This window comes from Somniosus microcephalus, chromosome 25 (assembly GCF_052327205.1).
Source record: "Somniosus microcephalus isolate GS21.2 chromosome 25, FLI_Smic_1.0, whole genome shotgun sequence".
NCBI classification, from domain to species: Eukaryota; Metazoa; Chordata; class Chondrichthyes; order Squaliformes; family Somniosidae; genus Somniosus; species Somniosus microcephalus.
Window position 1 is genome coordinate 41992886 of NC_141011.1, and position 27655 is coordinate 42020540.

Sequence of the window (27655 nt, forward strand, 5' to 3'; positions counted from 1 at the left end):
ACACAACCAGTGCAGGACTGAAGGAGTACGGCACTGTCAGAGGTGCTGTCTTTCAAATGAGATATTAAACCAAGGCCCCGTCCGCCCTTTCAGGTGGGTGTAAAAGAGCAGGGCAGTTATCCCTGGTGTCCTGGCCAATATTTATCCCTCAACCAGATTATCTGGTCATTATCACATTGCTGTTTGTGGGATCATGCTGTGCGCAAATTAGCTGTTGTGTTTCCTACATTAGAACAGTGACTACACTTCAAAAGTACTTCATTGGCTGTGAAGCACTTTGGCACCTCCTGAGGTTGTGAAAGGCACTGTAGAAATGCAAGTTCTTCCGTCTTTCTATATTATTCCCTGCGTGTCTACATCTATTTTGGGAACAGTAAGAGGTGGAGAAAGAAGTCCTCAATAATGTAGGCAGAAGGAGGGTGCTCGTCTGCGAGTTGTATTGTGGATAAGAATATGAGATGTGACAGTAATTGATTCGGTGATGAAGTAATTTGTTGTCATTATGAAGGTCTGGCAAGATTGGAATTCAGCAAGAAAAAACCTGACAGAAAGCAAAATAAATAACACTAATGCACAGTCGGGCTCCTGATGCTCTCTCTCTCTGTCTGCATTTCTTCTCCATGAATCAGTTTAATGGGTGGCAGTCTGCACTGATGTATACAGTCGATTTGCGTTTGGTAACAGGACCTGGTTCTAATAAAAGGCTGTTTACTTATTGGGGAATACGGACTTGAGAGAAATGTCAGTGCGTCTGTTTTGTCAGAAAGGGTCTGGGATTATGTTGCGAGTGAATTGATAAGTTACAAGAGGTGAATGGCTTTCATGCTCCCACTTTTGAATTACTGTATCAGTAGAGTGTCAAAAAAAAAGATATGTGGGGAAATCAAGCAGAGTGCACTTCAGGGATGAAACTCAAAGGCTGTTCAGGCACAGTGCAGTTTATATAAGGCATGTATATAAGGCAAAGCAGAGGGTACTGGGCTGTCTCATCTATCTATCCACAGCTATAAAACCCTGAATCTAGCGTGTGTCGTCATATCTCAAAGTGTCAAAACTAAAAAAAAGAGAAAGAAAGCCAATCACGTTGCGCTGGTTTCTTCTGACCTGGAGCCTGGAAATTACAAGTACCTGCCAGTCTGCAAACCTCCCTCACCAACAGGAATAAAACAGTAACTGGTCCCAGGATGTGTTTGCTTACAGCGATTAGACTTTGCAACCTTAAAGAGGCCGGCCAGTTAAAGTACCTTAATATATTGTGCAGTACATGGTCGTTAGAAAACTACCTGGCATCTGATTTGCAGTGAACACTGCTACAGGAGATCTGCAAGTATAATCTTAAATCTTTACGGTTTAAAAGGAGATATCTGTACACTCACTGGTGCATCATCATGTTACCTTGTTTTATGCTTTATAACTGCTGGTTGGAGGGTGCTAGGGAGCATGCATTTTGAGCAGGGCTGCCCCCCTCCCCCCATCCCTTGCTGTGAGGTCATGAATGATAGCAATGAATTGTGGGCAGCACGGCTCACTCGTGATGTCATTAGAACCTGGTGACATCACAGGAGCAGGAGGTGGAACGCTACACAAAATGGCTGCTCCAACAGTGCCTCGACCAGCTTTACAGTACAAAGCTGGGTAACAAGAGGTGACTGAGAGTCAGCAGCAAGTGCACAGCTACGTTAGATTAAGGATTAGGGAGTTATTCTGTACAATACATTTAAACCTTCTGAGCATAAAATACCGGATGGCAGACTGACACAGCATATGGGAATACCAATATGTTGTACCTTGGAGCAGTGTGATACAGGTTCCAACCACCCTGCTTCTGAGCTCCCAATCTCAGTTGTGTAATGATGGGGAGAGGTTGAGCGGAGGCGGGGCCTCCCCCATGGACGGGTAAAAGAGACCAATCAGATGAGGCCTCCCCAATCTGCCCTTGTGTACATTTAATTGTGCCACTGAGTCATTTCCATTTATAAATGAGGTAAAACATGTTGCGGGATCAAACGCTCATGTTTGCGACTCTATAATGGATGATGAAAGTCTTAAATCCTGATACAGAACTAGTCAAAATCCATCCCTTGTGAACTGCCACAACTGGCTCTTGTTTGCCTCTTCCTTGTCTCCTTGTGGTTGCAATGAGTGTCACAGCAAGTTCTTTTTTGGAGTGGGAATCTCAAGCTCATTAAAGCACATTTTAGTGTAAAATCGACTTTTCCTGACTGGCCTCTGTGTGCAGTTGGTTTGTGAATGGGGTGGGGGGAGAGTGAGCAAGCGGCAAGGAAACAAAACAAAGATGTTGGCCCTCAACATAGAAAAACTCCTCACATACAACTATGTAATTTTGGAGAAGTGCCTCCTGCTTTGCCCTCGCATACTCGGAGAGGCCTATTTCAGGGCAGACCATGGTCACCTTTTGTCAGCTGAACTGGACGCCTGGCTGAGGTCGTTGTTTCCAATGAAATTCCGGATTTCAGAGAAGTATGACTCCTCCTTCTCTTCCAAAAGTGCAGTGTTGTCTAGCTCGGAGTTTGGGGAAGATGCGCTGGTGCCCAGGTGATTGGACGAAACCCCGGAAAGTTGGCTCACTGAAAAGGAAGAGGAGGAGATCAGGATGGCTGTCGACAGGACATAGGAATCATTTTGTGTAAATCATTAAAATTCCCCGTCTACTTTCTACCCTTTAATTAGAAAATAATGTCCCCCACGCAGATTTTTCTTTGGTAAGTCTCTTGCACTTGTACTAATCCACATCACTATTAGACAAGTGGCCAGTAAACAAGAACTCAGCTACGAAGAATCAACGGTGTGTGCTGCTTCACTGAACACCTTCAAGTGATTGCTGGCTGGGACGGAGATTGCATCATACAACAGGTAGGTGCCAAATAATATAAGTCATGGTCGGTGGTCTCCTGGACTAGTTTCAATCGCCTAGCGAGAGATCGGAGAGGAATTTTCCAGATTTTTCCCCTCCTAATTGGCCTTGGGTTTTTGATCTGGTTTTTGGCCTCTCCCAGGGAGTACACATCACCGAGGTGGTTAAAGAGTCTCTTGATGTGATGTTTAAGGTATGGGACAGGTTAGATGGACCAGCTGGTCTTTTTCTGCCCAAAGCTTCTGTTTGCTGTATGTTTTATGAATTTGGATTGTTGTAGGCACTGTGTTCACTGGAAGGATTTATATTCTGCTAGGGCTGACCATCTCTGAGATTCCAAAATCTTGAGTCAATGGGAGTGTAGTTCGATTTACAAAGGCAAATGAGCAGTTCACAATTTTCCATGTCAATAATTAAAGGGGCAGAGCCTTCATGAAATGGTATTTGGCCAACAAGAAAAACAATGGCAACAGTAATGACTTGTAGTAAAACATCCCACGGTGGTTCACAAGGGGGTGGGGGGAAGGGAGAGGAGAGAGAAGGGGGAGGAAAATAAGACACTGAACAGGAATTGGGAGAAAAGGTACAAGAGGTGATTGAAGCCATTTCATAGTTAACCACATTGGTGTGGGTCTGGAGTCACATATAGGCCAGACTGGGTAAGGATGGCAAGTTTCCTTCCACTAAATTACATTAATGAACCAGTTGGGTTTTGACAACAATGTGATAGCTTCAAGGTCACTTTTGCTGATACCAGCGTTTTATTTCAGGATTTTTTTAGAACGGAATGTAATTTCTCAAACTGCCCTGGTGGGATTTGAACTCATGTTTTTTGCCTCAAACAGGAGTTCAAATCAAAAGTGGCGGAATACTAGTCCAGCAACATAACCACTATACCACCGTTCCCAGGAGTTTACTGTGAACCAGTAAGAGGGAGGACCTGCTTTACCTGGAATGCTCTCGTTCTCGTGTTTCTTGAGGTGGCGGTCGAGGTTAGTCTGCTGCCCGAAGCAGCGGTTGCACAAGTGACATTTGAATGGCTTCTCTTTGTTGTGGATGTTGCGGACATGCCTTTGCAGGTTTGAAGAGATGCTGAATGACCTGTCACAGTATTTACACCTGGAAGGACAAGAATAATTAGCTGTAAAAAAAAAGTTATCTAAAATTTAATGACCAATTGAGAATTGCGATGAAACCTCAAATTTGGAAGTCGTTCAACGGCCTATTAAATGCGGCCAGTCGGTTTATTTAGAATACTGGAAGCAATAGGCTCTAGAAAAATGACACTTACACCCAAGCGCTTCAGTGTTGTCCAGTGCAATTCTCGTGTGATGCTCTTAATTTCTCTAGAGAAGGCTGAGGGGGTGATCTAATAGAGGTCTTTAAAATTATGAAGGGGTTCGATAGGGTAGATGTAGAGGCGATGTTTCCACTTGTGGGGGACTCAAAAACTCAGGGTGATAAATATAAGATAGTCATAATTAAATCCAATAAGGATTTCAGGAGAAACTTCTTTACCCAGAGAATGGTGCGAATGTGGAACTCACCACCACAAGGAGTGGTTGAGGCGAATAGCATAGATGCATTTAAGGAGAAACTAGTTAAGTACACGAGGGACAAAGGACTAGAAGTTTATGCTGATAGGGTGAGATGAAGAGGGGTGGGAGGAGGCTCGTGTAGAGCCTAAGCACTGGCATAGACCAGTTGGGCCAAATGGCCTGTTTCTGTACTGTAAATTCTATGAAATTAATTAATCGGCAAAGATTTAAACAAACAGCCAATAAGTGAGGAACTAATCTGATTGTTTTATGGTATTGGTTGAGGGAAGAATGTTGGCCAGGGTACAGGAAAACTCCAATAGTCCACGTATTGGATTACGCAATGTAAATAACATGCAAAGTGTGGATTTATTGCAAAAAAAAATCAATTATCAGATCATTTAAATTAAGAGAAGTGGCTGCAGTGTCTTGGGATCTTTAACTTTAAATTGACCCAAGGGATCAGTTTGATGTCTCATCTGACAATGCAGCACTCTCTCATTACTGTCTCAAATCTAGGCGGCCATTTTGGACCGTCGCCGAAGCCCTTCAGCGATCTCCCCTCAGCCTTGATGACCGATGGCGAAATGCTTGGAAGAACTGCGACATATGGAATGGATTCCTTATAGAGGATCCCACAGTACAACCTGAGGGATCAAACCTTCCTCGCAAACAGTGGACAACCATCAACCACCTCAGAACTGGTCATGGTAGATGTTGCCACCTTCTCCATAGATGGAAGAATAAAGCATCCCCATCATGTGACTTTGGAGCTCCTAATCAGACCCTGGAGCACATCATTGAGCACTGCCCTCAGGAAATTCACAGGCAGCCTACAAGATATCCATGCTGCGACACTGGAAGCTTTAGCCTGGATATCCAACTTAGATATTGACATTTGATTTGCTTTGCTACTACCATAGGAAAGAAGAAGAAGAGTACTGTTCTGATGGCTACATTATGTGCTCCAACTCCTGGTGTGGAATTTGAACTCACAATCCTCTGACTCGGAGGTGAAAAAAACAAAGAATCCTGTTCCCGATCACCCCTCAGCCACTGCCGCAGCAATGTGGATGACGTGGTCGGGATCGTCTGTGATGCTCCCAAGTTCACACACGGAGGACGGCCAATTGGGGTAAAGTACTGGAAGGGCAGCTGCGGAACTGTCACTCCCCGCCCCAGCGACTGGCCAATGAGGTGTGAGGAGAATTGGGGGGAAAGGAACATGAGGAAAAGGGATCTGAAGAGTTAACACATGGTGAATGGAACACATAGCACCAGTCTGCGAACTGTTCCCAAGGGTTTATTGATAGAATTGATATACCACAATTTTACCTCGCTGTACAAACAGCAGCGCTGCTAATTGTGCTGGGAAAATTGCTGGGCATCAAAAGTTTTAATCAGATGAATCCTTTTATGTTCTGCCTAAAAAATGCCTGCTGCTAATTTAAGACCCTGGTGCAGCATGGGTCAGAGGCAATTGTCAAATGGCGAGAAAGCCGAGTGTTTTGTTTAGTGCACCAGGGACCGAGAGTTACTTCATCTGGGCCGGCTGGTCATCAGTGCAGTGCCCGGATCATTTGCTCTTAAACTGGGGTCTTCGAGCGGTCACTGTTCATCAGACAATCTCCTCGCGCAATCTGATAATCACTGTGCGAGTGAAGTGCTCTGCACCGTGAACCGTGAAGGGTTTTAAAACAAAGCCTCGGCTCGCTATCCAATGTGCTGCATATTTACCTCGAAGTCAACTTGAAAAGTTGCAGGGAAAATGATCCTAGTCATTTGTTAGGGCAAATTGTTTCTAAATTACCTAATCATAGAGAGCGAGAGAGAGAGAGAGAACAAAAAAAAAGCTGACAATGTTAAAACATCATCCTTAGGGGATTTTCAATCTGCAACAGAGACGCCAAACAGGGAGCGAGAAAGTGACGTCTACAATCGGCAAAGATTTAAACAGAATCAATCTTCTTTCTTTGCACTTTTTAAATTCCTTAATCTGCCAGTTGCAGCTTCTCAGGACTGATTCAGTCGAATTGGAATGGGAGAAATGGTCTAATACACTCGTTCTCATGCATTCCTCCTGACTGGCACAGTTATGCGGGGTGGGGTGGAACGGGGGGGGGGGAAAGGAAGCCTGACTATTCATTGTTATTTATGAACCCTTTTTTCCATCTGGGAGATGGGAGTGAGTGAGTTGGGTGAATGGGGTGGGGCAGGGGGAGGGCTGCTAGCTACCAGGTATTCCTTAGCCTGATGATGCCTAAGTTACCCAATCAGTGATCCTCTCTTAGTTGGGATAGTCTGGCCAGCCAGCAGATCAGGACAATCTGCACCGCCCAGTTCGCTTTTTGTTCTGAGAGCAATTCCAGCTGTCTGCCCTCTCAGGTGGGCGTAAAAGATCCCGTGCCACTATCCGAAGAAGAATACAGGAGTCCTCCCGGTGTCCAGGCCAACATTTATTGTTTGTGGGACTTTGCTGCGTGTAAATTGGTGGCCAGTGTTTCCCTCCATTACAGCAGTTCAGGAAAGCCGCAATAGAAATGCAAATTCTGGCTGAAAAATGGAAGAAATCCGAGTGGCAGTATAACTCCGATCTATATGACTGGTGTGCCCCTGGACACCAAGCGGCCTCAGATCTGTTTGTGTGATACAACTGCAGATGGAGAGAGCTCCATCATGTCAGCAAAGAGGAGTGAATACAGTAGATGAGAACCTCCTTTTCCATTTAAGGAGGCAGTAATGAGGGGTCTCCACATTTTAGCTCTTTCTGGCCGGGATGATTTAAACTGTGTTGAGTTCCAATATGTTTTTACAAGCAAATAAATCAGAGCCCTTTGCATCAGTTTAAATGACTAGCAAGTGTGAACTGTGCCTGATTTGCTTGTCCCCACTGCCTTCTTATACTGCTGCAAGCACATTCCCCTGTACCCTGGTAAATAAACAAAGTGGCATCTGGTTAGCATGAGTGCCATGACCAGCACTGTAAAGGTTAATGTAGTTATACCCTCAGGTCTTAATCAGACCCACAGGCAGAGAAATTTTCCTTTGCTTTTGTTACAAACTTTTTTTCTTTTCACTGTTTGGTCCTGAGTTTCCTTAAAGAGAGGGGAACTCCCAGCACCTTTTCTCATACCAACAATACCACAAAAAAATACACTGGCTATGTTTCTCCAACCTTTCATTTGCAGAATTAACCTTACAGTGTCAGCCATGGCTCAGTGGGTCGCATTCTTGCCTCTCCGTCAGAAGGTTGTGGCTTCAAGCCCCACTCTAGAGACTTGAGCCCATAATCTAGGCTAACACTCCAGTTTGTAGTTGCACCACTACTGAGGGAGTGCAGCTGTTGGAGGTGCCGTCTTACGGATGAGATGTTGAACCGTTGCCTCGTCCGCCCTCTCAGGTGGATGTAAAAGATCCCATTGTGCTATTCGAAGAAGAGCAGGGGAGTTCTCCCCGGTGTCATGGGGGCCAAGATTTATCCTTCAATCAACATCGCTAAAACAGATTATCTGGTCATTATCACATTTCTGTTTGTGGGGCTTTGCTCTGCGCAAATTGGCTGCTGGGCTTCCTACATTATAGCAGTGACTACACTTCAAAAAGTGCTTCATTGGCTGTGAAGAGCTTTGGGATGTACTGTGGTCATGAAAGGCGCTATATAAATGCAAGTTCTTTCTTTTACGGATACTGAACGCCTCTCACAGCTTTAGAATCCCAGCAATTCAATTGTATTAGGCCCTTTGCAATCGTTTTAATGTCTACGAGTCTGTTGCTTAAACACTGTAAAGAGATGTTTCCTTACTCACAGTTGGTCTTTCAATTGTACTGTCTCCTGAAGCTGCTCTCAACCAAAAGACAATTGAGCCCCTGTCCCATCCTTACTCAGTGCCCACACACGCGCACTTTCCAAAATAAGTCTGGATAGCAACCCAGAGCGGGAACCGTGCATGATTCCACCCCCACAATAATCCAGGGGTACTGAGGCCAATTCACCACTGACCAGGGGCCAAACCTGGGACATTCTTGGTCTGATTGACTCATTTTCATAATGGATAATATATTTGTTTATGGAGCCATCAGGGGTCGCTCACTTCCACTTTTTAAGCTGATCTTCCATGGCATTGCTCGCAGTTGTGATGTTTAGCAGCTAACTTGGAGCTGTGCTTAACCCAGGCCTCTCCCTTTAAATATATTGCTCAACTGTTCACGTGTAGGGAAGTGGTCTAAAGAATTAAATCCTGGGAACTGTAGCTGCTTTCAGTTCCTGAGGGCAATTTTTACATTTCTAGCTGCAGTTCAGAAAAGCTCAGCATGAAATGGCTGGCTTCCTTTCTCTTTGTGACAAAAATCTTTTTAAAAGTGTGATGCCTTGAAGTGTGATGTACACACTAGATACAAGACTTTTATACACAGAAACGTATACCATTTTCTGAATTGGTTATATTATTAAAAGAACATAATCAGTACGTTGTCAGTCGGATGCACAGAAGGCTGAGGATAAGATGCACCAAGGAGACGTGGTGTATCAGAAAACAGGCCTCAGAACACCGAACCGTTAAGTCTTTTCATCCTTACCTATAAGGCTGCTCCCCTGTGTGTGTTCTGAGATGCCGAGTAAGATTCGCTGATCTTGGAAAGATCTTCCCACAGTACCTGAAGGGGGTAAAATGCAATTTACCAGCGTCACTGGACAAGCAATTCTAGAAATTTTGGTTGCAATTTATGAGCCCCATGCTGTGAATCAAACAATCTCCTTGAGATGACTGATGTTAGTAATTGGAGTTCAGGTGATCAGTGCTGACATTTCTTTAACCAGAAAGTTTACCATCTCTTTCTGTTTTGGTGACGTTTGCTGGTAGCTTCAGTTTTTTTAAACGCCTAGGAGGGGTATGGAATCGGTGGCGAGGGTACGCACCTTATGGCGGAGGCCAAAGACGATGGCTTCGGTCTTCTCAATTGGCTGTACTTAATTGTACTTAATTGGCTGTAAAACACTTTGGGACATCCGGTGATCATGAAAGGCGCTATATAAATGCAAGTCTTTCTTTCTTTCTTTCAATGTTTAACTGGAGGAAATTGTGGCTTATCCAAGACTGGATGTCGGCCAAGCAGTCTGACAACACAGAGGCAGTGGAAGGGTCAAGAGCGGTGGTGAAGGGGTGGAGCTGGGTATTGTCAGTGTGCATGTGGAACCTAACGCCATGTCACCAAGGGGCATCATGTCGATGAGGAAGAGGAGGGGGCCAAGGACAGATCCTTAGGGGGACTCTAGAGGTAACGGTGTGGGAGTGAGAAGAGAAGCCATTGCTGGAGATGCTCTGGCTCTGACTAAGAATAAAACCAAGAGAGGGCAGTCCTACTGATCTGGATAATGGAGAAGAGGTGTTGGAGGAGGATGGTGTGATCGAAAAAGATGAAGAGGGATAGTGCACCATGGTCACAATCACAGAGGATGCCATTTGTGACTTTGAGTAAGGCCGTTTCAGTGCTGTGGCAGGGATGGAAACCTGACTGGAGAGGTTCAACAAGACCTGTTGGTATCAGCAGCTTGCCATAAATATAGATTAATGGGGACATGGAATAAACTTTACACGCGGCCCCAAGGATCCATGGTATAGATCTAAACACCCGTGTAGACAACAGCTTGGACACCCCAACTTCATTGAAGAGCTGTTGGTTTGAGATCATGGTGTGATATTAATAACGGATGCGTTAGTGTGTTCGTATGAAATTCATTTGGCTGTGATTTTAACAAGAGTCAAACTAACTGGTTTAAAACAGATGGGCTCACACCTCTGTTAAAAGAGTGGATAATGGAATTAATCACATTTACATTCATGACTAATATCACACAGCATTATTTCAACCTATGCATGCCGTTAAAATTAGTAGCAGATCTCACAAAAAAGCAGCTCTCATGTGGCATTGCTTACAGTTGAGTCAAAGGATGTGCTGAAGTATGTTGTCCAAAATGTGACAGAAAGTGAGTGTTACGATTTAATTGTTCATGATAGGGGTCTTTAAGATTATGAAGGGGTTTGATAGGGTAGCCGTAGAGAAGATGTTTCCACTTGTGGGGAGGTCAAAACTAGGGTCCGTAAATTTAAGATAGTCACTAATAAATCCAATAGGGAATTAGGGAGGAACTTCTTTACCATAAGAGTGGTTAGAATGTGGAACTCAGTACCACAGGGAGTGGTTGAGGCAAATAGCATAGATGCATTTAAGGGGAAGCTAGATAAAGACATAAGACATAAGACGTAGGAGCAAGAGTAGGTCATTTGGCCCCTCGAGCCTGCTCCGCCATTCAATAAGATCATGGCTGATCTGATGTTGGCCTCAACTCCACTTCTCTGCCTGCTCCCCATAACCCTCGACTCCCTTACCTTTCAAAAATCTGTCTATCTCCACCTTAAATATACTCAATGACCCAGCCTCCACAGCTCTCTGGGGAAGAGAATTCCAAAGATTCACGACCCTCTGAGAGAAGAAATTTCTCTTCATTTCCGATTTAAATGGGTGCCTCCTTATTCTGAAATGATGCCCCCTAGTTCTAGATTCCCCCATGAGAGGAAACATCCTCCCTGCATCTACCCTGTCAAGCCCCTTCAGAATCTAAATATTTTTCAATAAGATCCCCTCTCATTCTTCTAAACTCCAATGAGTATAGGCCCAACCGGCTGAACCTTTCTTCATAAGACAACCCCTTCATCTCCGGAATCAACCTCGTGAACCTTCTCTGAACTGCCTCCAATGCAAGTATATCCTTCCTTAAATAAGGAGACCAAAACTGTACGCAGTACTCCTGGTGTGGTCTTACCAATGCCCTGTACAGTTGTAACAGGACTTCCCTACTTTTATACTTCATACCCCTTGCAATAAAGGCCAACATTCCATTTGCCTTCCTAATTACTTGCTGTACCTGCATGCTAACTTTTTGTGATTCATGTACAAGGACCCCCAGATCCCTCTGTACCTCAGCATTTTTGTAATCTCTCCCCATTTAAATAATAATTTGCTTTTTTATTTTTCCTACCAAAGTGGATAAACACATGAGGGAGAAAGGAATAGAAGGTTATGCTGATAGGGTGGGAGAAGGCTCGTGTGGAGCATAAACACCGGCATGGACCAGTTGGGCCGAATGGTCTGTTTCTGTGCTGGACATTCTATGTAATTCTATGTAATATGTTTAGCAAGATGTCGGGGATAAATAGAGTGCAGATAGATATTGTGGAGTTTGCTTATTTACTGTTGGGGATCAGCCACAGGATGTAACTGTGGCTCCAGCTCGTCTCTAACCTGCACGTGTAACGCTCCTTTCCTTTGCGGAGGATGGCATCAGATAGCGTGGATGGCGGCGATCGGAAGTTGAAGGCGTGATGGGGAGGGGGTTGCAGAGCGCCCATGGTGTCCAGTTTCAGTGTGCCAAAACTCTCCAGCTTTTCTGTCATGGTCTCCATAGCAGCCATCTGTAAAAGATCACAATGTAATTTCCAGGCTTCATACTTGGAGGGAAGGTCAAAAGAAAGCAGTTTAGGGGCTGCCCTTGCCGGATACAGCAGCACATGAAAGTTTCAATTTAGGACATGTAGTCATAGGATCAGGTGTAGGCCAGTCAGCCCCTCGAACCTCCTCCACCACTCAATGAGATCATGGCTGATCTGTACCTCAACCCCATTTACCTGCCTTTTCTCCATATCCCTTGATACCTTTACCCAACAAAAATCTATTGATCTCAGTCTTGAAAGTTTCAATTGACCCCCCAGCATTCACAGCCTTTTGGTGGAAAGTGTTCCACCATTATGGTATTACCCATTATGTGAAAAAGTGCTTCCTGATTTCCCTCCTGAATGGCCTAGCTGTAATTTTAAGATTGTGCCATCTTGTTCTGGATTCCTCCACTAGAGGAAATAGTTTCTCTGTATATAGCCTATAGAATCAGTCATCAGCCCAACCCAACCTGACTCATAGCCAAGAGGCCCTACAGATCCTTTGAGCACCTTGTAAACCAGGTTTGACATCACACTGGATTTACACTCCATGCAGCAGCAAACTGAAGCAACATAAGGCTCTTTTCCCCCCTCCTTCCAGGGAATCGCACCTCACATCTCTCTGGAGTCAGGTAGGGCCTGACTTCAGATTTACACTGCAGTCTAGCGTCAGAGTGAAGCAAAAGCTGCTTTTCAGCGATGCTAAACCTGCAGTATGAAGGCACCCTTTTGAGTCCCAGATTCATCCTGAATTGACTTTACGATGAACTGGGATCAAGTTGCTTCACTGACGCTCATTCAAAGGCTGCCAGTTTTTACATTACATAGGATTACATAGTATATACAGCACAGAAACAGGCCATTCGGCCCAACCAGTCCATGCCAGTGTTTATGCTCCAACTTGAGCCTCCCCCCATCTTTCCTCGTCTAAATCTATCAGCATAACCCTCTATTCCCTTCTCCCTCATATGTTTGTCCAACCTCCCCTTAAATGCATCTATACTATTCGCTTCAACCACTCCCTGTGGTAGCGAGTTCCACATTCTCACCGCTCTTTGGGTAAAGAAGTTTCTTCTGAATTTTCTATTGGCTTTCTTGGTGACTATCTTATATTGATGGCCTCTACTTATGCTCTTTCCCACGTGAAAACATTTTGGCCTAGAAATTGGGTTTTGGCTTAGCCAGGGCTTTAGCGCCGGAAGTTAGTGCCGGCACTAAGTCCCCCTGCGCGCGCCAAAAATTCAGTAGCGCCGCGCCCAAACGGCTGCCGGCGCTACTGAAGGGTCTTAGCGCCTGGAAAAGGGCGCTAACTGCCGTTTAGCGCCGCAATTCCGGCGCTGCGGCACCCGATGCGGTGCGGCAGGCTGGGGAAGTGCAGGCCTCCTCCTTCCGTTAAGGAGGAGCTGCCTGCACCCGGCCGCGGCCCGCGCAAATCTGTTTAAAAATGAGCCCGGCACCTCGGACAAGTGCCGGGCTTGCATCTGTTCCGGGGGGGGGGGGGGGGGAGAAGTCCGGGGAGGGAGCTGCGGGCAGGCGGCCGGCGGGAAAGCGGCCGGCCGCCGCGGGGCCTTTAATGCGCTGGCGCAAACACATGTTGGACTCTGTTGCCAGAGTCTTAGTTGCGGCTGCCACGGGCGAGGCGGCCGCAGCTGAATTTCGGCGCTGGGGCCCGTCGGCATGGCAACCGGGACGCTGCGCACACCGATGACGTCATCGGTGCCGGCGCAGCGCTTCCGGTGCAACGCCGCTTTAGGGCCCCAGGGAATTTTTCAACTGGCCATAACTCTGGCGCTAGTCCCTCTAGCGCCTCAAAAGCGGCGCTAAGGCTAGTGAATTTCTAGGCCTTTCTCTGTATCCACTCTATCAAAACCTTTCATAATTTTAAAGACCTCTATTAGGTCACCCCTCAGCCATCTTTTTTCAAGAGCAAAGAGACCCAGCCTGTTCATCCTTTCCTGATATGTATCATCCTTGTAAATCTTCTCTGCACCCTTTCCAGTGGCTCTATATCCTTTTTATAATATGGCAACCAGAACTGCACGCAGTACTCTAAGTGTGGTCTAACCAAGGTTTGATACAGGTTTAGCATAATTTCCCTACTTTTCAATTTTATCCCTCTAGAAATAAACCCTAGTGCTTGGTTTGCATTTTTAGTGGCCTTGCTAACCTGTGGCGCAACTTATAGTGATTTGTGTATTTGTACTTCGAGATCCCTTTGTTCCTCTACCCCACCTAGACTTGCACCCTCCAAGTGATAAGTGACCTCCCTATTCTTCCTACCAAAATGTAATACCTCACATTTATCTGTGTTGAACTTAATTTGCCAATTATTTGCCCATTCTGCAATTTTATTAATGTCCTCCTGTAAATTGTTGCAGTCCCCCTCAGTATTGACTATCCCCCCCCACAATTTGGTGTCATCCGCAAATTTAGAAATTGTGTTTTTGATTCCAAAGTCTACATCGTTAATGTAAATTGTGAACAGCAGTGGTCCCAGCACTGATCCTTGTGGAACACCACTACCCACCTTCTGTGAATAGCTACCTTTTACTCCCACTCTCTGCTTTCTGTCTTGAAGCCAACTAGCAATCCATTCTGCTACTTGTCCCCTGACTCAGCATTCTCTAACCTTATTCATTAGTCTATTATTGGGTACATTATCAAAGGCCTTTTGAAAATCTAGATAAATTGGAGTTCTTAGTGCTGACTGCCTCAGGCACATACAGGGCTTCACAGACACCTGTAACGCTAGAGAACTTGCCCCAAGTGGTCCTACAAGGTGAGTGTCGGGTGGCTGTTCAATTGTCTTCAAATACACAGCGACCAATAGTGAGAACCCAGGCTGAATTTTCACTTCTCTAACCCAGAGGCACAAAGCCATCGGCCCAGCCCTATTTAAGTCTTATTTGTAAACTGTACACACAAAAATTTAATGTTGGATATCAGGCTTGAGTTTAAAAGTCGTGTGAACCTCCTTGCAAAAAAGGTCTTTATTCACAAAAATATTATATATAAAATAAACACTGCCTAATTGTTTAAGGAGTGTTTGTAAGCAAAAATGCTGATAAAAGGAGAAACCAAAATCAACCAGGAAAAGAGTTAAGGGAAGACGCAAGAAAATGGAAGCTATGAGCCTAGAAATTATTGTTGCTGATATTAGTGGATGAATTTTTAACCTGTTCACATGACGTAAGTGTCCACCTTGGCTCAGTTGGTAGCACTCTCACCTCTGAGTCAGAAGGTTATGGGTTTAAGCCCCACTGCAGGACTTGAGCATATAATCTGGGCTGACACTCCAGTGCAGTGTCGGCGGTGCCATCTTTCCAATGAGACGTCAAATCATCTGCCTGTTCAAGTGGATGTAAACAATCCCACAGCACTATTTGAAGTAAGGAAATTCTCCTGGTGCCCTGGCCAACTTTTATCCCTCCCACAACATCTAGAATAGATTACCTGGTCATTTATTCATATCTGTGGGACCGTGTGTGAAAATTGGCTGCTGCGTTGCCTACATAACAGTGACTACACTTCAAAAATAATTCATTGGCTGTGACGTGCTTGGGACATCTGAGGATATGAAAGGCTCTATATCAATGCAAGTCATTCTTCCCTCTGTCGGCTACTTCAGCCGAGGAGTTAACCCATTTAAAACAGGCTGATGCCTGCATTAATATAGCAGCTGAACAGGCAAGAATCCATCTACTCATATCAGCAACAAGAACTTCCAGGATATGAAGACAAGTGATGCTGAAAGACACCGTCTGCCCTCTAGCGGGAGTCACTGGAACTGTACAGGTGAGCCACTTGAAACCAAACATTCCCCATTGCTGTAAGCATTGCCCCTGTTAATAGTCATTCGTTGCTTTGAAGCTGTAAGTGATGAGGGATATGGGAGGGTGAAACGAGAGGGGTTTGGTTCTCTGTATACATAACAGTCACTGCACTCCAAAAAGTAATTTTTGTGGAAAGTGCTTCAAGATGTTTGATAAGATGCTATACTATCATTACACTTCTATTTATATATGCAACATGGGAACAGAAATAGGTCATTTAGCCCATCTATCCGTCTCTGCCATGTTTTCAGTGAGGGCACCTCTATCTTTTTAACCCTAATTCCCTGTCCTTCGTCCACCACCTTTGCTACCCTTACCTCTGGAGTAAATAGCGCTCTCCTTTCTAAACATCTCAATTAACTGCTTTTTGCAGCACATTCGAGAATAAAGTTGATTTTGCCTGTCCAATTTCAGTCATTGCCCTTTTGCGGTAAGTAAAACCTAATGGACAGCTGCTTCCTAATGAGAACCACAGGCCAGCGAATAGTTTGTACGTTTTACCAGACAGGATACATAGGAGCAAACGACCATTCAGTCTTGGCAGCACAGGTGCCCCCTGCTGCATTCCCAAGTTTATCAAAATCCACCTAAACATTGGAGACCTTGGATCTCAATCCAATTTGGCTCAGGCACTTATCATCAGTGATGAGAAGACAGATATGGATGAAGAAAGCCATGCGCTGGTCGATCTAGAAAAATCCACACTCTCCCCATCAGAGCATCCACTGTCTCATATTATTCCAAGGATTTTGCCTCCAATGCCCTATGGAAGTCCAATTCAAGTGTTGACCATTCTTTGTGTTAAGAAGAACTTTCGGACATCGCCATCTGATCCTGTGCCCCCTTTGTCCTACCGTGCCAGCTGTAGCTCTGCCTCTTGTCAGAAGGTTATGAGTTCAAGTCCCACTCCAGAGACTTGAATGCATAATCTAGGCTGACACTCCAGTGCAGTACTGAGGGCCTGTTGACTATATGCAAATCAGTCCGAATGTGGAGATGGGCACGTGTAAAGCCCACTCGCCACCATATTCCCGTTGGACCTCAGCCACCGCATCTCTCGGAGACTGCTTGGAGTGCCAAACGAATTGCTTCCAAAATGGCAACACTTCACAAATTGGAAATGCAAGCGATGGCAAGGGCAGCGGTGCATCAAAGGAGTGTGACCTTATAACCCATGATAAATAAACCAACTCCCTGCCGCAGTTAAAGGAAGCACTCTCGCCTCTGAGTCAGAAGGTTGTGGGTTCAAGTCCCGCTCCAGAGATTTGAACGCAAAATCTCGGCTGACACCCCAGTGCAGTACTAATGGTGAGCTGTCTTTTGGATAAGTCGTTAAAGCGAGGTCCTGTCTGCCCTCTCAGGTGGATGAAAATTATCCCATGGCACTATTCGAAGAAGAGCAGGAGATCTCTCCCTGGTGTCCTGGCCAATATGGATGTTAGCCTCAACTAACACCACTAAAACAGGTTATCTGGTTATTATCTCATTGCTGTTTCTGGGACCTTGCTGTTTCCAAATTGGTTGTAGGGTTTCCTACATTGCAACAGTGACTACACATCAAATGCCCTTCATTGACTGTGAAGCGCTTTGGGACGTCCTGAGGTTGTGAAAGGTGCTATGGAAATGCAAGTTCTTTCTTTTACTGTCAAACTTTAACCTGAAGAACTATCCCAGATTAACCTTTTCTATATAGTTTACTAGTTTCTCTGGCCCTGAGTTCCTCTTGAAGTCACTGTCATTCAAGGCTGAAAGGCGCATGTTTCTCAAGTTTTTCCATATAACTCAGACGTCTGATACCAGAGATCAGTTTCTGTCTAAACATTTGTGTTTATGGGAGAATCACTGATTGGTTTTAAAACCAATATGTTAGTTCTTGTTTACTTCAGTTGATTTTTTTTAGTATTTTGTTCACCATACTTGGAACCGAATTGAAGAAGTGAAACTTGTGAAGCATCTGATCTAACGGGAATGATCGCATCTCAGAAACATTCCTACATTACAACAGTGACTACACTTCAAAAGTACTTTATTGGCTGTGAAGGGCTTTGGGACATCCTGAATGACGCTGTATAAATGCACGTCTTTCTTTTATTCTCTTTTAGATCTCTGATGAGATTTGTTTACTTCCCGTGTACTGTTGTTCTCGATCAGTTCTTCCCAGTCAATCGCCATTGTGTAAAAAACATTTCTAAACAGAAACTAAACCCAGAGGAGAGTTGATTATTCTTCTTTTGCAACAATTTAATGATATTTTCAACTTCCTCCCCTCCTCTCCCGAAGGCGCTGATTCTTTTCTGGCACCCGCAACTCTCGCACATCTCACTCCATGACAGACTTCATGTGTGAGTGCTGCCAAGTATTCATCTATGCTAGAATATAAAGGGGAGGAAGTTTTGCTGCAGCTATACAAAGCCCTGGTTAGACCACATCTGGAGTACTGTGTACAGTTCTGGGCAACGCACCTTAGAAAAGATATATTGGCCTTGGAAGGAGTGCAGCGCAGATTCACTAGAATGTTACCAGGGCTCCAAGGGTTAGATTATGAGGAGAGATTACATAAATTAGGCTTGTATTCCCTGGAACATAGAAGGTTAAGCTGTGATTTGATTGAGGGTTTTTAGGATTTTAAAATGAATTGATAGGGTAGATAGCGAGAAACCTTTTCTTCTGGTGGGAGAGTCTAGGACAAGAGGACATAACCTTAAAGTCAGAACAAGGCCATTCAGGAGAGAAGTTAGGAAACATTTCTTCATGCAAAGGGTGGTAGAAGTGTGGATCTCTCCCACAAAAGCTGTAGATGCTAGCTCAATTAATCATTTTAAATTCTGAGATCGGTAGATTTTTGCTAGCCAAGGGTATTGAGGGATATGGAGCCAAGGCAGATGGATGGAGTTAGGATATAAATCAGCCATGATCTCACTGAATGGTGGAACAGGCACGAGGGGCTGAATGGCCTATTCCTGTTCCTATGTCCTTATGCAGGGGGCCACAGCCAGGCCCAATCCTGTTCTTACCTGGTGTCCACACACACGCTCATCCATCAAAAAAGGATGAAAGAACATCCATTTGTTCAACGCCTTTCACATGCTCGGGGCATCCTAAAGCACTTCACAGCCAATGAATTTGTTTTTTGGTTTTGAAGTGCAGTTGCTGTTGTAATTGTAGACAAACATGGCAGGGTCTCACGATTAGCAGTCAGATGAATGAGCAACTAATCTTTGTTGGTGGCGTTGGGTGACAGATGAACGTTGACCAGGGCAATTCTCCTTCCATTCTTCGAATAGTGCAGTGGATCTTTTATGTCCACCTGAACAGGCACACCTCACGTTGAACACCTCACCTGAAAGATGGCCCGTCCGACAGCGCAGCACTCTCTCAGCACTGCACTAAAGGGTCAGCCTAGATTGTGTGCTCAAGTCCCGCAGTAGAGCTTAAACCCACAGCCTTCTGACTCAGGTGAGAGTGCTACCAACTGAGGCAAGGCTGAGTCACTGGATAGGGATCAGGAGTGGGATGTCTTGCTGATTTTTCCCCTCCCTACCCCAGGGTAGCTGAGAAACAAATGTTGTACTCCAACTGCGACAAAATAATTTGATTTCCTTTTGAAAACACATTGGGGGCAACACATAAGAACATAAGAAATAAGAGCAGGAGTAGACCATTCAGCCCCTCGAGTCTGCTCCGCCATTCAATAAGATCATGGCTGATCTTCTACCTCAACTCCACTTTCCTGCACTATCTCCATATCCCTTGATTCCCTTAATATCCAAAATTCTTATCGATTCTGTTTTGAGTATACTCACGACTGTGCCTCCACAGCCCTCTGGGGTAGAGAATTCCAAAGATTCACCACCCTCTGAGTGAAGAAATTTCTCCTCATCTCAGTCCTAAATGGCCGACACATTATTCTGAGACTGTGACCCTTGGTTATAGACTCCCCAGCCAGCATCTACCCTGTCAAGCCCTGTAAGAATTTTGTATGTTTCAATGAGATCACCTCTCATTCTTCTAAACTCTAGAGAATATAGGCCTAGTCTACTCAATCTCTCCTCATAGGACAATCCCCCCATCCCAGGAATCAGTCTGGTGAACCTTCGTTGCACTCCCTCTATGACAAGTATATCCTTCCTTAGGTAAGGAGACCAAAACTGTACACAATACTCCAGGTATGGTCTCACCAGGGCACTATATAATTGCAGTAAGACGTCTTTACTTTTATACTCAAATCCTCTTGTAATAAAGGCCAACATACTGTAATGTATATACCTTTAAGGGGGGAACTACTTTTTACAGCTCATGTATACTGCAGTACCGGCAGTAACCACACCTGTATATAGCACTGAGTAGTAATCTGTACAGTTCAGTTCCAGAGTGAGCCACGTTGAGTAAACACCTGTTGTACCGTTCCCCTGCAGTCTTGTGTCTTATTACTCTCGGACACAACATTGGCGACGAGACAAATTCGATCCTACCTGCAACTCTGCATCACCTCCCAGGGATTCATTCCTGGAGACCAGTAGATTGGAGGTCAAGGCCAGAGACACGGGCATCGACCACGGGCAACCGCCCAGTCATCCAGCAGAGACTCGAGAATTGCGGGGGAGGCTGTTGAGAGCCAGGCTTGGCTTTCCAGTCGCAGTGGTCCAGCGAAACGGGCTGGCAACAGGTAGTGCGCAGACCCTTCCCGGACAGCGGCGGGCTAGAGCCCAACCGAGCGGCACAGCAAAGGGCCGAGCAGCGTCGACGGGGGAGAGAGAGAGAGGGCAGAGCGCACAGGGCGCAGCCGGTGTTCAGGGGCCGAGCAGCGTCGAGGAGAGGGAGAGAGACGCGCAGAAACCCGCGAGGCGCCGCAATTGCCACGAGGACCGCCGAGAGCGGCGTTGGCAGCAGCGCAGGAGAAGCGCGCGAAACCTACAGGGCACCGCCATTGCCACGAGGACCGCCGAGAGCGGCGTTGGTAGCAGCGGGGGAGGAAGGAACGCGCGGGAGACACCATTTTAAGCCATTTAAACCACACCCAAAATGCCGAAGAGTGGCAGTATCACCGCATTTGACAATGAAGTCGAAGATTGGACTACATATGTCGAACGAATAGAGGTATACTGCAAGGCAAATGAGGTGTCAGATGACAAGAAAGCGCCGGTATTGTTAAATTTAATGGGTGCAAAGACGTATGGCTTATTACGAAATCTAGTAACCCCAACGAAGCCAGTGGAAAAGCGTTTTGGAGACATAGTGACGATACTACAGGAACATTTAAACCCCACACCGCTGCTGATAGCAGAAAGATTCAAGTTTCACAAACGGAACCAGCATAAGGATGAAAGCAATGCTGAATATTTAACAGAACTGCGCAAACTATCGAAACACTGTCAGTTTGGAACGGGACTGGCAGATACCTTAAGGGACAAGTTTGTGTGTGGGCTTCAAAGTGAAGGAACCCAGAAACGGCTTTTATCTGAAAAGGACCTTACGCTGGACAAGGCTTTCAGCATTGCGGTATCATATGAAGCAGCAGTACGTGTTGAGTCTGTGTTTTCCAAATGTAGTTATGCTGAATAACTGGACACAGACAACAGAATACTTAAACAGGTCTTTAGTAATTGAGGGTCAGGGCTGAACTGAAATACAAACTGCTCCACAGGGTTTATATACCGGTGTGGTCACCACCGGTACTACAATATACAGGAGCCATCAGAAAGTAGTTCATCACCTTAAGGTAGTCTCTTAAGGTGGTACAGGTTACATACACTACAATTCCTCCCCTTTTAGCTTAACAGTGTACACCCCAATTTAAACATAACATGGATAACATATATACAACTTTCATACAAAACTGTTCAAAGATTCAGTCTCTGAGGAGGCCTCCTGATCCGGGCCGGATAACGCCTTTCAGGGGTCTCTGGTTCTCGTTGCTGGGGTGACTCATCCATTTGATCTCTTATGGATTGAACATCATCATGTACGTTCGAGTCTGAGGTAGATGCTACAGGCTCAATAACTTCTTCAACTGGTGTCTCTGTCGTAGACATGGGGTCGACCCTTGTTCTCGATTCCACAAGTTGGTCAGCATGACGTCGTATTACGTTCTCACCAACGTCTACCATGTACATCAAGGGTCCTTGTCGGGCACGAATTGTTCCGGATTGCCATTTATCATTCCTATAGTCCCTGGCCAACACTGGTTGTCCTATTTCGAAACTCCGAGTGCCCTTGTTATTTACGTGCTGGAATTGTTTGTTTTCGACTTCCCTACGCACATTGGGTTTTAACAAATCCAATCGGGACCGCAACCTCCTGTTATAGAACATTATGGCAAGGCTTTGATTTGTCACTGCATGCGTGGCGTTTCGATATGCCATCAGGAAATTGTCCACCTTGTGTTGTAGTGGAATATGGTCTTCGCTCATGGCCTTTATCGCCTTTTTGAACGTTTGTACAAATCTCTCGGCCAACCCATTTGTAGCCGGATGATATGGGGCAGATGTATAGTGTTTCACCCCATTCTTCTTCATGAATTTCTGGAATTCTTCTGACACGAACTGTGGTCCGTTGTCTGAACATATTTGTTCCGGCAGCCCATTCCTTGCAAATATGGTTCTTAGAACTGCGATCGTCTTTTCAGAGGTAGTGGTCGACATCTTAATCACTTCTGGCCATTTAGAATGTGCGTCTACCGCTATCAAAAACATGGAATCCATGAATGGACCTGCAAAGTCGATATGCACACGTTGCCATGGGGTTGAAGGCCATTCCCACGGATGCAGCGGTGCAGTTGGAGGTGCATTTTGAATTTTTTGGCACCCTGAGCAGCTCTTAGTCAGATCCTCTATTTGTTTGTCGATACCTGGCCACCACACATAAGCCCTAGCAAGGCCTTTCATCTTGACTCCCCCCAGATGACCTTCATGCAGTTCCTTCAGAACTCTCTCCCTTAATTTAGGAGGAATAATCACCCTTGTTCCATACATCAATGTTCCTTGACAGACGGACAGCTGCTCTCGTCTGGCTGAGAATGCCGGTAACAGTGGTTCGCCATGTGTTGGCCATCCCTTCACTGTCAAATCGTAGACCCGAGACAGTGTCGGGTCGTTTCTGGTCTCTCTCTCAATACTCGCATTGGTGACTGGTAAGCATTCGATGATGGTCGAGTGAAATATCTCGACAGGGTCAACTGCCGGTGCCTCTGTAGGTAGTGGCAGGCGCGACAGCCCATCAGCATTACCATGTTGCTTTGTACCTTTGAATTCGATATCATATTGATGTGCCCCTAGGAAAAGGGACCATCTCTGAAGCCTCTGCGCCGTCATAACCGGAACACCCTTCTTAGGGTTAAAGATGGAAACCAACGGCTGGTGATCTGTCAGCAGCGTAAACCTTTGGCCTTGCAGGTAATGGTTAAATTTCTTAACACCCCACACGAGGCTGAGAGCCTCCCTATCTATCTGAGCATAGTTGCGCTCAGCGGAGGTCAATGATCTGGATGCGAACGCGACTGGCCTTTCCAAGCCATTTGGCAACTTATGTGAGAGCACTGCCCCGATACCATATGGAGAAGCATCACAAGCTAAACGAATAGGCAGCGTTGGGTTAAAGTGAGCCAACACTTCCTTAGAGGTGATCAGTGCCTTGCTTTTTTGAAAAGCCCGCTTACAGTCCTCGCTCCACTTCCATGGTACTCCCATTTGCAAAAGTGTGTTCAGCGGGTGTAACACCGTGGATAAATTTGGAAGAAACTTGTGGTAATAGTTAATCAACCCAAGGAACGACCTCAACTGGGATACATTTTCCGGAGCGTGAGCTTTCACAACAGCTTCGATCTTGTCAGGTGACTTATGAAGCCCCTCCTGGTCAATGACGTGACCGCAGTACGAGATTCGCTTCTGAAAGAACTCACATTTCTGGCGATTAACTCTGAGTCCATATTCTTTCAATCTGGTGAGCTCCTGCTCCAAATTCGCGAGGTGTTCCTTATCATCATCTCCTGTAATCAGAATGTCGTCCAGGTAGCATTGTGTGCCTGGAATTCCCTGTAATACCTGCTCCATGGCCCTTTGCCAAATCGCTGGAGCCGATGCCACTCCAAAAACCAGTCTATTATACCGAAATAAGCCCTTATGTGTGTTGATCGTGAGATACTGGCATGACGCTTCATCAACTTCCATCTGTAAGTACACCTGCGCCAGGTCTATCTTGGTGAAGTGTTTCCCGCCAGACAGCGAAGCGAAGATATCCTCAATCCGCGGAAGCGGATATTGCACCGTGTGAAGAACCGGATTAACAGTGATCTTGAAATCGCCACAGATGCGAACCTTCCCAGGTTCCCCCGGCTTGTTGCTCAACGAACGCTTCATGACGGGAACAATGGGCGTGGCCCATTCGCTCCAGTCCACCTTTGACAGTACTCCTGAACGTTCTAGCCCTTCCAGCTCTGCTTCCACAGCAGGTCGTATCGCATAAGGTACCGGTCTGGCTTTGAAAAATTTTGGGTTTGCATGTTCTTCAACCTTGATGTTTGCCGTAATTCCTTTCAGTGTTCCCAGTCCCTGTTGGAACACCTCCTTAGCATCGTTCAATATTTTGGACAGTCGTTTAGGTTTGACATCGTCCTCTTTACAGGAATCTACAGTTAGTGCTTGTAAGGAATGCCAGTCCATATTTATTCTCCGGATCCATTCCCATCCCAGTAGTGGTGGACCTCCCTCAGGTAACACATACAAGTCCATTCCCTGACTTTCTTTACCATTGTAGACCACCTTTACCTTTATCTTTCCGATGGGGTATACTCTTTGCCCCGTGTATGTTTTCAATACAATCTCCGTATCCCTCAGGGGAATGTGTGAGAATAACCTTTTGTACTCTTGCTTATTCATGACCGTCAATGCCGATCCAGTGTCCAATTCCATCTTCACTTGGACTCCTGCTATCCGAAGCATGACCCAGATAGTTTGGTGGTCTGCTGTGTTACCCACATTATGTATTTTTAGACAACCCAGTTCCTTACTGCTGGAGTCTGAATCTGTCTTTTGTTCATCCAAACTGTTCTCTGTCACCTTGTGTACTTTCTTGTACTTCTCCTGCGGCGACTTTTTGTTGCTGGTCTTCTTTCCTGACCAGCATACTTTCGCTATGTGACCAAGTCTGCCACATTTCCTGCATTCTTTATCTTTGAACCAGCACTGGTTCTGATCATGCGTTGTCCTTCCGCAACGATAACACTTTGCTGCACCCAATGCCATTTCATTGGTGCTGAATTCCGATGGCCTTTGCTGCATTTCCGCAGTGCCTCGTGCTGCTGCCTCATGCGATGCTGCAATGCTGAAAGCTTTGTCCAGCGTAAGATCCTTTTCCTCCAGCAGTCGCTTCTGGGTTCCTTCCTTTAGTAGCCCACACACGAACTTATCTCTCAGAGCGTCTGCTAGTCCTGTACCGAACTGACAGTACTTTGATAACTTGCGCAGTTCGATTAAGAATTCAGCGTTGCTTTCCTCTTTAAGCTGAATTCTTTTGTAAAATTTAAATCGTTCCGCTATCAGCAGCAGCGTGGGGTTTAAATGCTCTTGCAGGATAGTAACAATCTCAGCGAAACTCTTTCCTACCGGTTTATCTGGTGTTTCAAGGTGCCTTAATAACCTGTACGTCTTCGCACCCATCGAGTTTAATATGGTTAGTGCTTTCTTATCCGTCGGTACCTCATTCGCTGTACAGTAAACTTCAACGCGTTCCACATAAGTGGCCCAATCTTCTACATCGCTATCAAAAGCAGTGATGTTACCCGTTTTTGGCATCTTGTTGAGTTTCCTTTATTTTATTTATTTTTCCAAAATGGCGGCTTCCCGCGCTTGGTGGCTTTTCCCGCGCTTATCTTCTTCCCCCGCCGACTAAAATGGCGATTACCGCGCTGTTGCCGTTCTCGCCTCCCAGCGGTCCTTATTTCCCCCGACGCTGCTGCTCTTGTTCCCTGCCGCTCCCGCGGTCCTCGTGGACATTAACGCTTTTCTGGCTGCTGCGCGTCTCTGCCCGATTGTAGTCTGGCCCTTTTCACCAGCTGCGGTCGTGTTCTCCGCCCTTTTCTTCGGTTTCCCTCCCCTTCTCCCACTGACAACTCGGCCGACTTTCTCTCCGTGTCGCTAGATCGGGCTTACCCGCCGCTGTCGTAGAAGGGATGATCACTGCCTGTTGCTGATGGTGGACTTCGTGGCCAGCAAATCCAAACCGGGTTCTCGATGCCTCCCATGCGATGTGGTGCTCAGCAGGATGATGAGGGCGGATGCCCCTTTTCGACGCCCATTCTGAGGACGAAGCTTCCTTGGATGCAAAACTGCCGCTAGGTACGATCAGACTCGTCGCCACTGTTGAGTCTGTGTTTTCCAAATGTAGTTATGCTGAATAACTGGACACAGACAACAGAATACTTAAACAGGTCTTTAGTAATTGAGGGTCAGGGCTGAACTGAAATACAAACTGCTCCACAGGGTTTATATACCGGTGTGGTCACCACCGGTACTACAATATACAGGAGCCATCAGAAAGTAGTTCATCACCTTAAGGTAGTCTCTTAAGGTGGTACAGGTTACATACACTACAGTACGGGGCGCTGCAGAGATACAACAGAGACCACAAGAATATGGCACAAATGAAATGTCATACAGAACAGAGAAGTGCTATCGCTGCGGCAGAACAACACACAACCACAATGATTGCTGGTTCAAAGACAAAGTGTGCAGACAGTGTGGAAAAGTAGGACACATAGCACGAGTCTGCAGGTCGGGAAAGAAAACCAGCAATAAGAAATCTCCAAAAGAAAAGTACAAGAAGGTACATAAGGTGACGGAGAATAGTTCAGATGAACAAAAGGGTGATACCGACTCCGAAAACAGGGAGCTGAGTTGTCTGAAACTACATAATGTGATCAAAACGGAGGATCACCGAACCATTTGGGTCACTCTCAAGATAGCAGGAGTCCAGGTAAAAATGGAATTGGACACAGGATCAGCCCTAACAGTCATAAACCGACGGGACTACGAGCGGCTATTCTCACACATACCCTTGAGAGACACAAAAATTATTTTGAAGACGTTCATGGGGCAAAAAGTCTACCCCAAAGGAAAAATAAGGGTGACTGTTATATATAACGGTAAGGAAACACCAAAACTAGACCTGTATGTATTGCAAGATGGAGGACCACCATTACTGGGACGAGAATGGATCCGGAAAATACAGCTGGATTGGCATTCCATACAAGCACTGACTGTGGCTGCCAAAAAGGATGACGACGTCACACCTGGGTGACTGTCAAAGATCCTAACCGATGCGCAAGAAGTGTTCCAGCAAGGACTCGGAACACTAAAAGGCATGACAGCAACAATTAAAATCGAAGAAAACGCAAGCTCAAAATTTTTTAAGGCCAGACCGGTACCTTATGCGATCCGCCCAGCCGTCGAAGCAGAGCTGGCAAGTTTGGAACGTTTAGGAGTACTGTCCAAGGTAGACTGGAGCGAGTGGGCTACACCCATCATCCCTGTGATGAAAATGTCGTTGAGCAGCACGCCTGGGGAACCAAGGAAGGTTCGCATCTGTGGGGACTTTAAGGTAACAGTGAACCCAGTCCTTCACACCGTACAATATCCTTTTCCGCGGATTGAAGATATTTTCGCCTCGCTATCTGGAGGGAAACGCTTCACTAAGATTGATCTGGCCCAGGCGTATCTACAAATGGAGGTAGAAGAAGCATCAAAAAAATACCTCACAATCAACACCCATAAAGGTCTCTACCAATACAACCGGCTGGTATTCGGGGTAGCATCAGCTCCGGCTATTTGGCAAAGAGCAATGGAACAAGTCCTGCAAGGGATCCCAGGGACCCAGTGTTATTTGGACGACATCCTGGTCACGGGCGAAAATGACAGTGATCACCTC

General features: G+C 45.8%; 1 protein-coding gene across 3 annotated transcripts in view; it reads right to left on the minus strand.

Annotated features, from left to right (window-relative positions):
- Nucleotides 1-27655, minus strand: part of prdm16 (PR domain containing 16) — a 963872-nt gene that overhangs the window by 37553 nt on the left and 898664 nt on the right. For all 3 annotated transcript variants that reach the window (XM_085967282.1, XM_085967281.1, XM_085967280.1), the window contains 4 exons: nucleotides 11713-11882; nucleotides 8989-9066; nucleotides 3825-3994; nucleotides 2414-2588 (listed from right to left, as the gene is read on the minus strand). In XM_085967282.1, the coding sequence (XP_085823408.1) occupies nucleotides 2414-2588; nucleotides 3825-3994; nucleotides 8989-9066; nucleotides 11713-11882 (593 nt within the window). The remainder of the gene's footprint in view (nucleotides 1-2413; nucleotides 2589-3824; nucleotides 3995-8988; nucleotides 9067-11712; nucleotides 11883-27655) is intronic.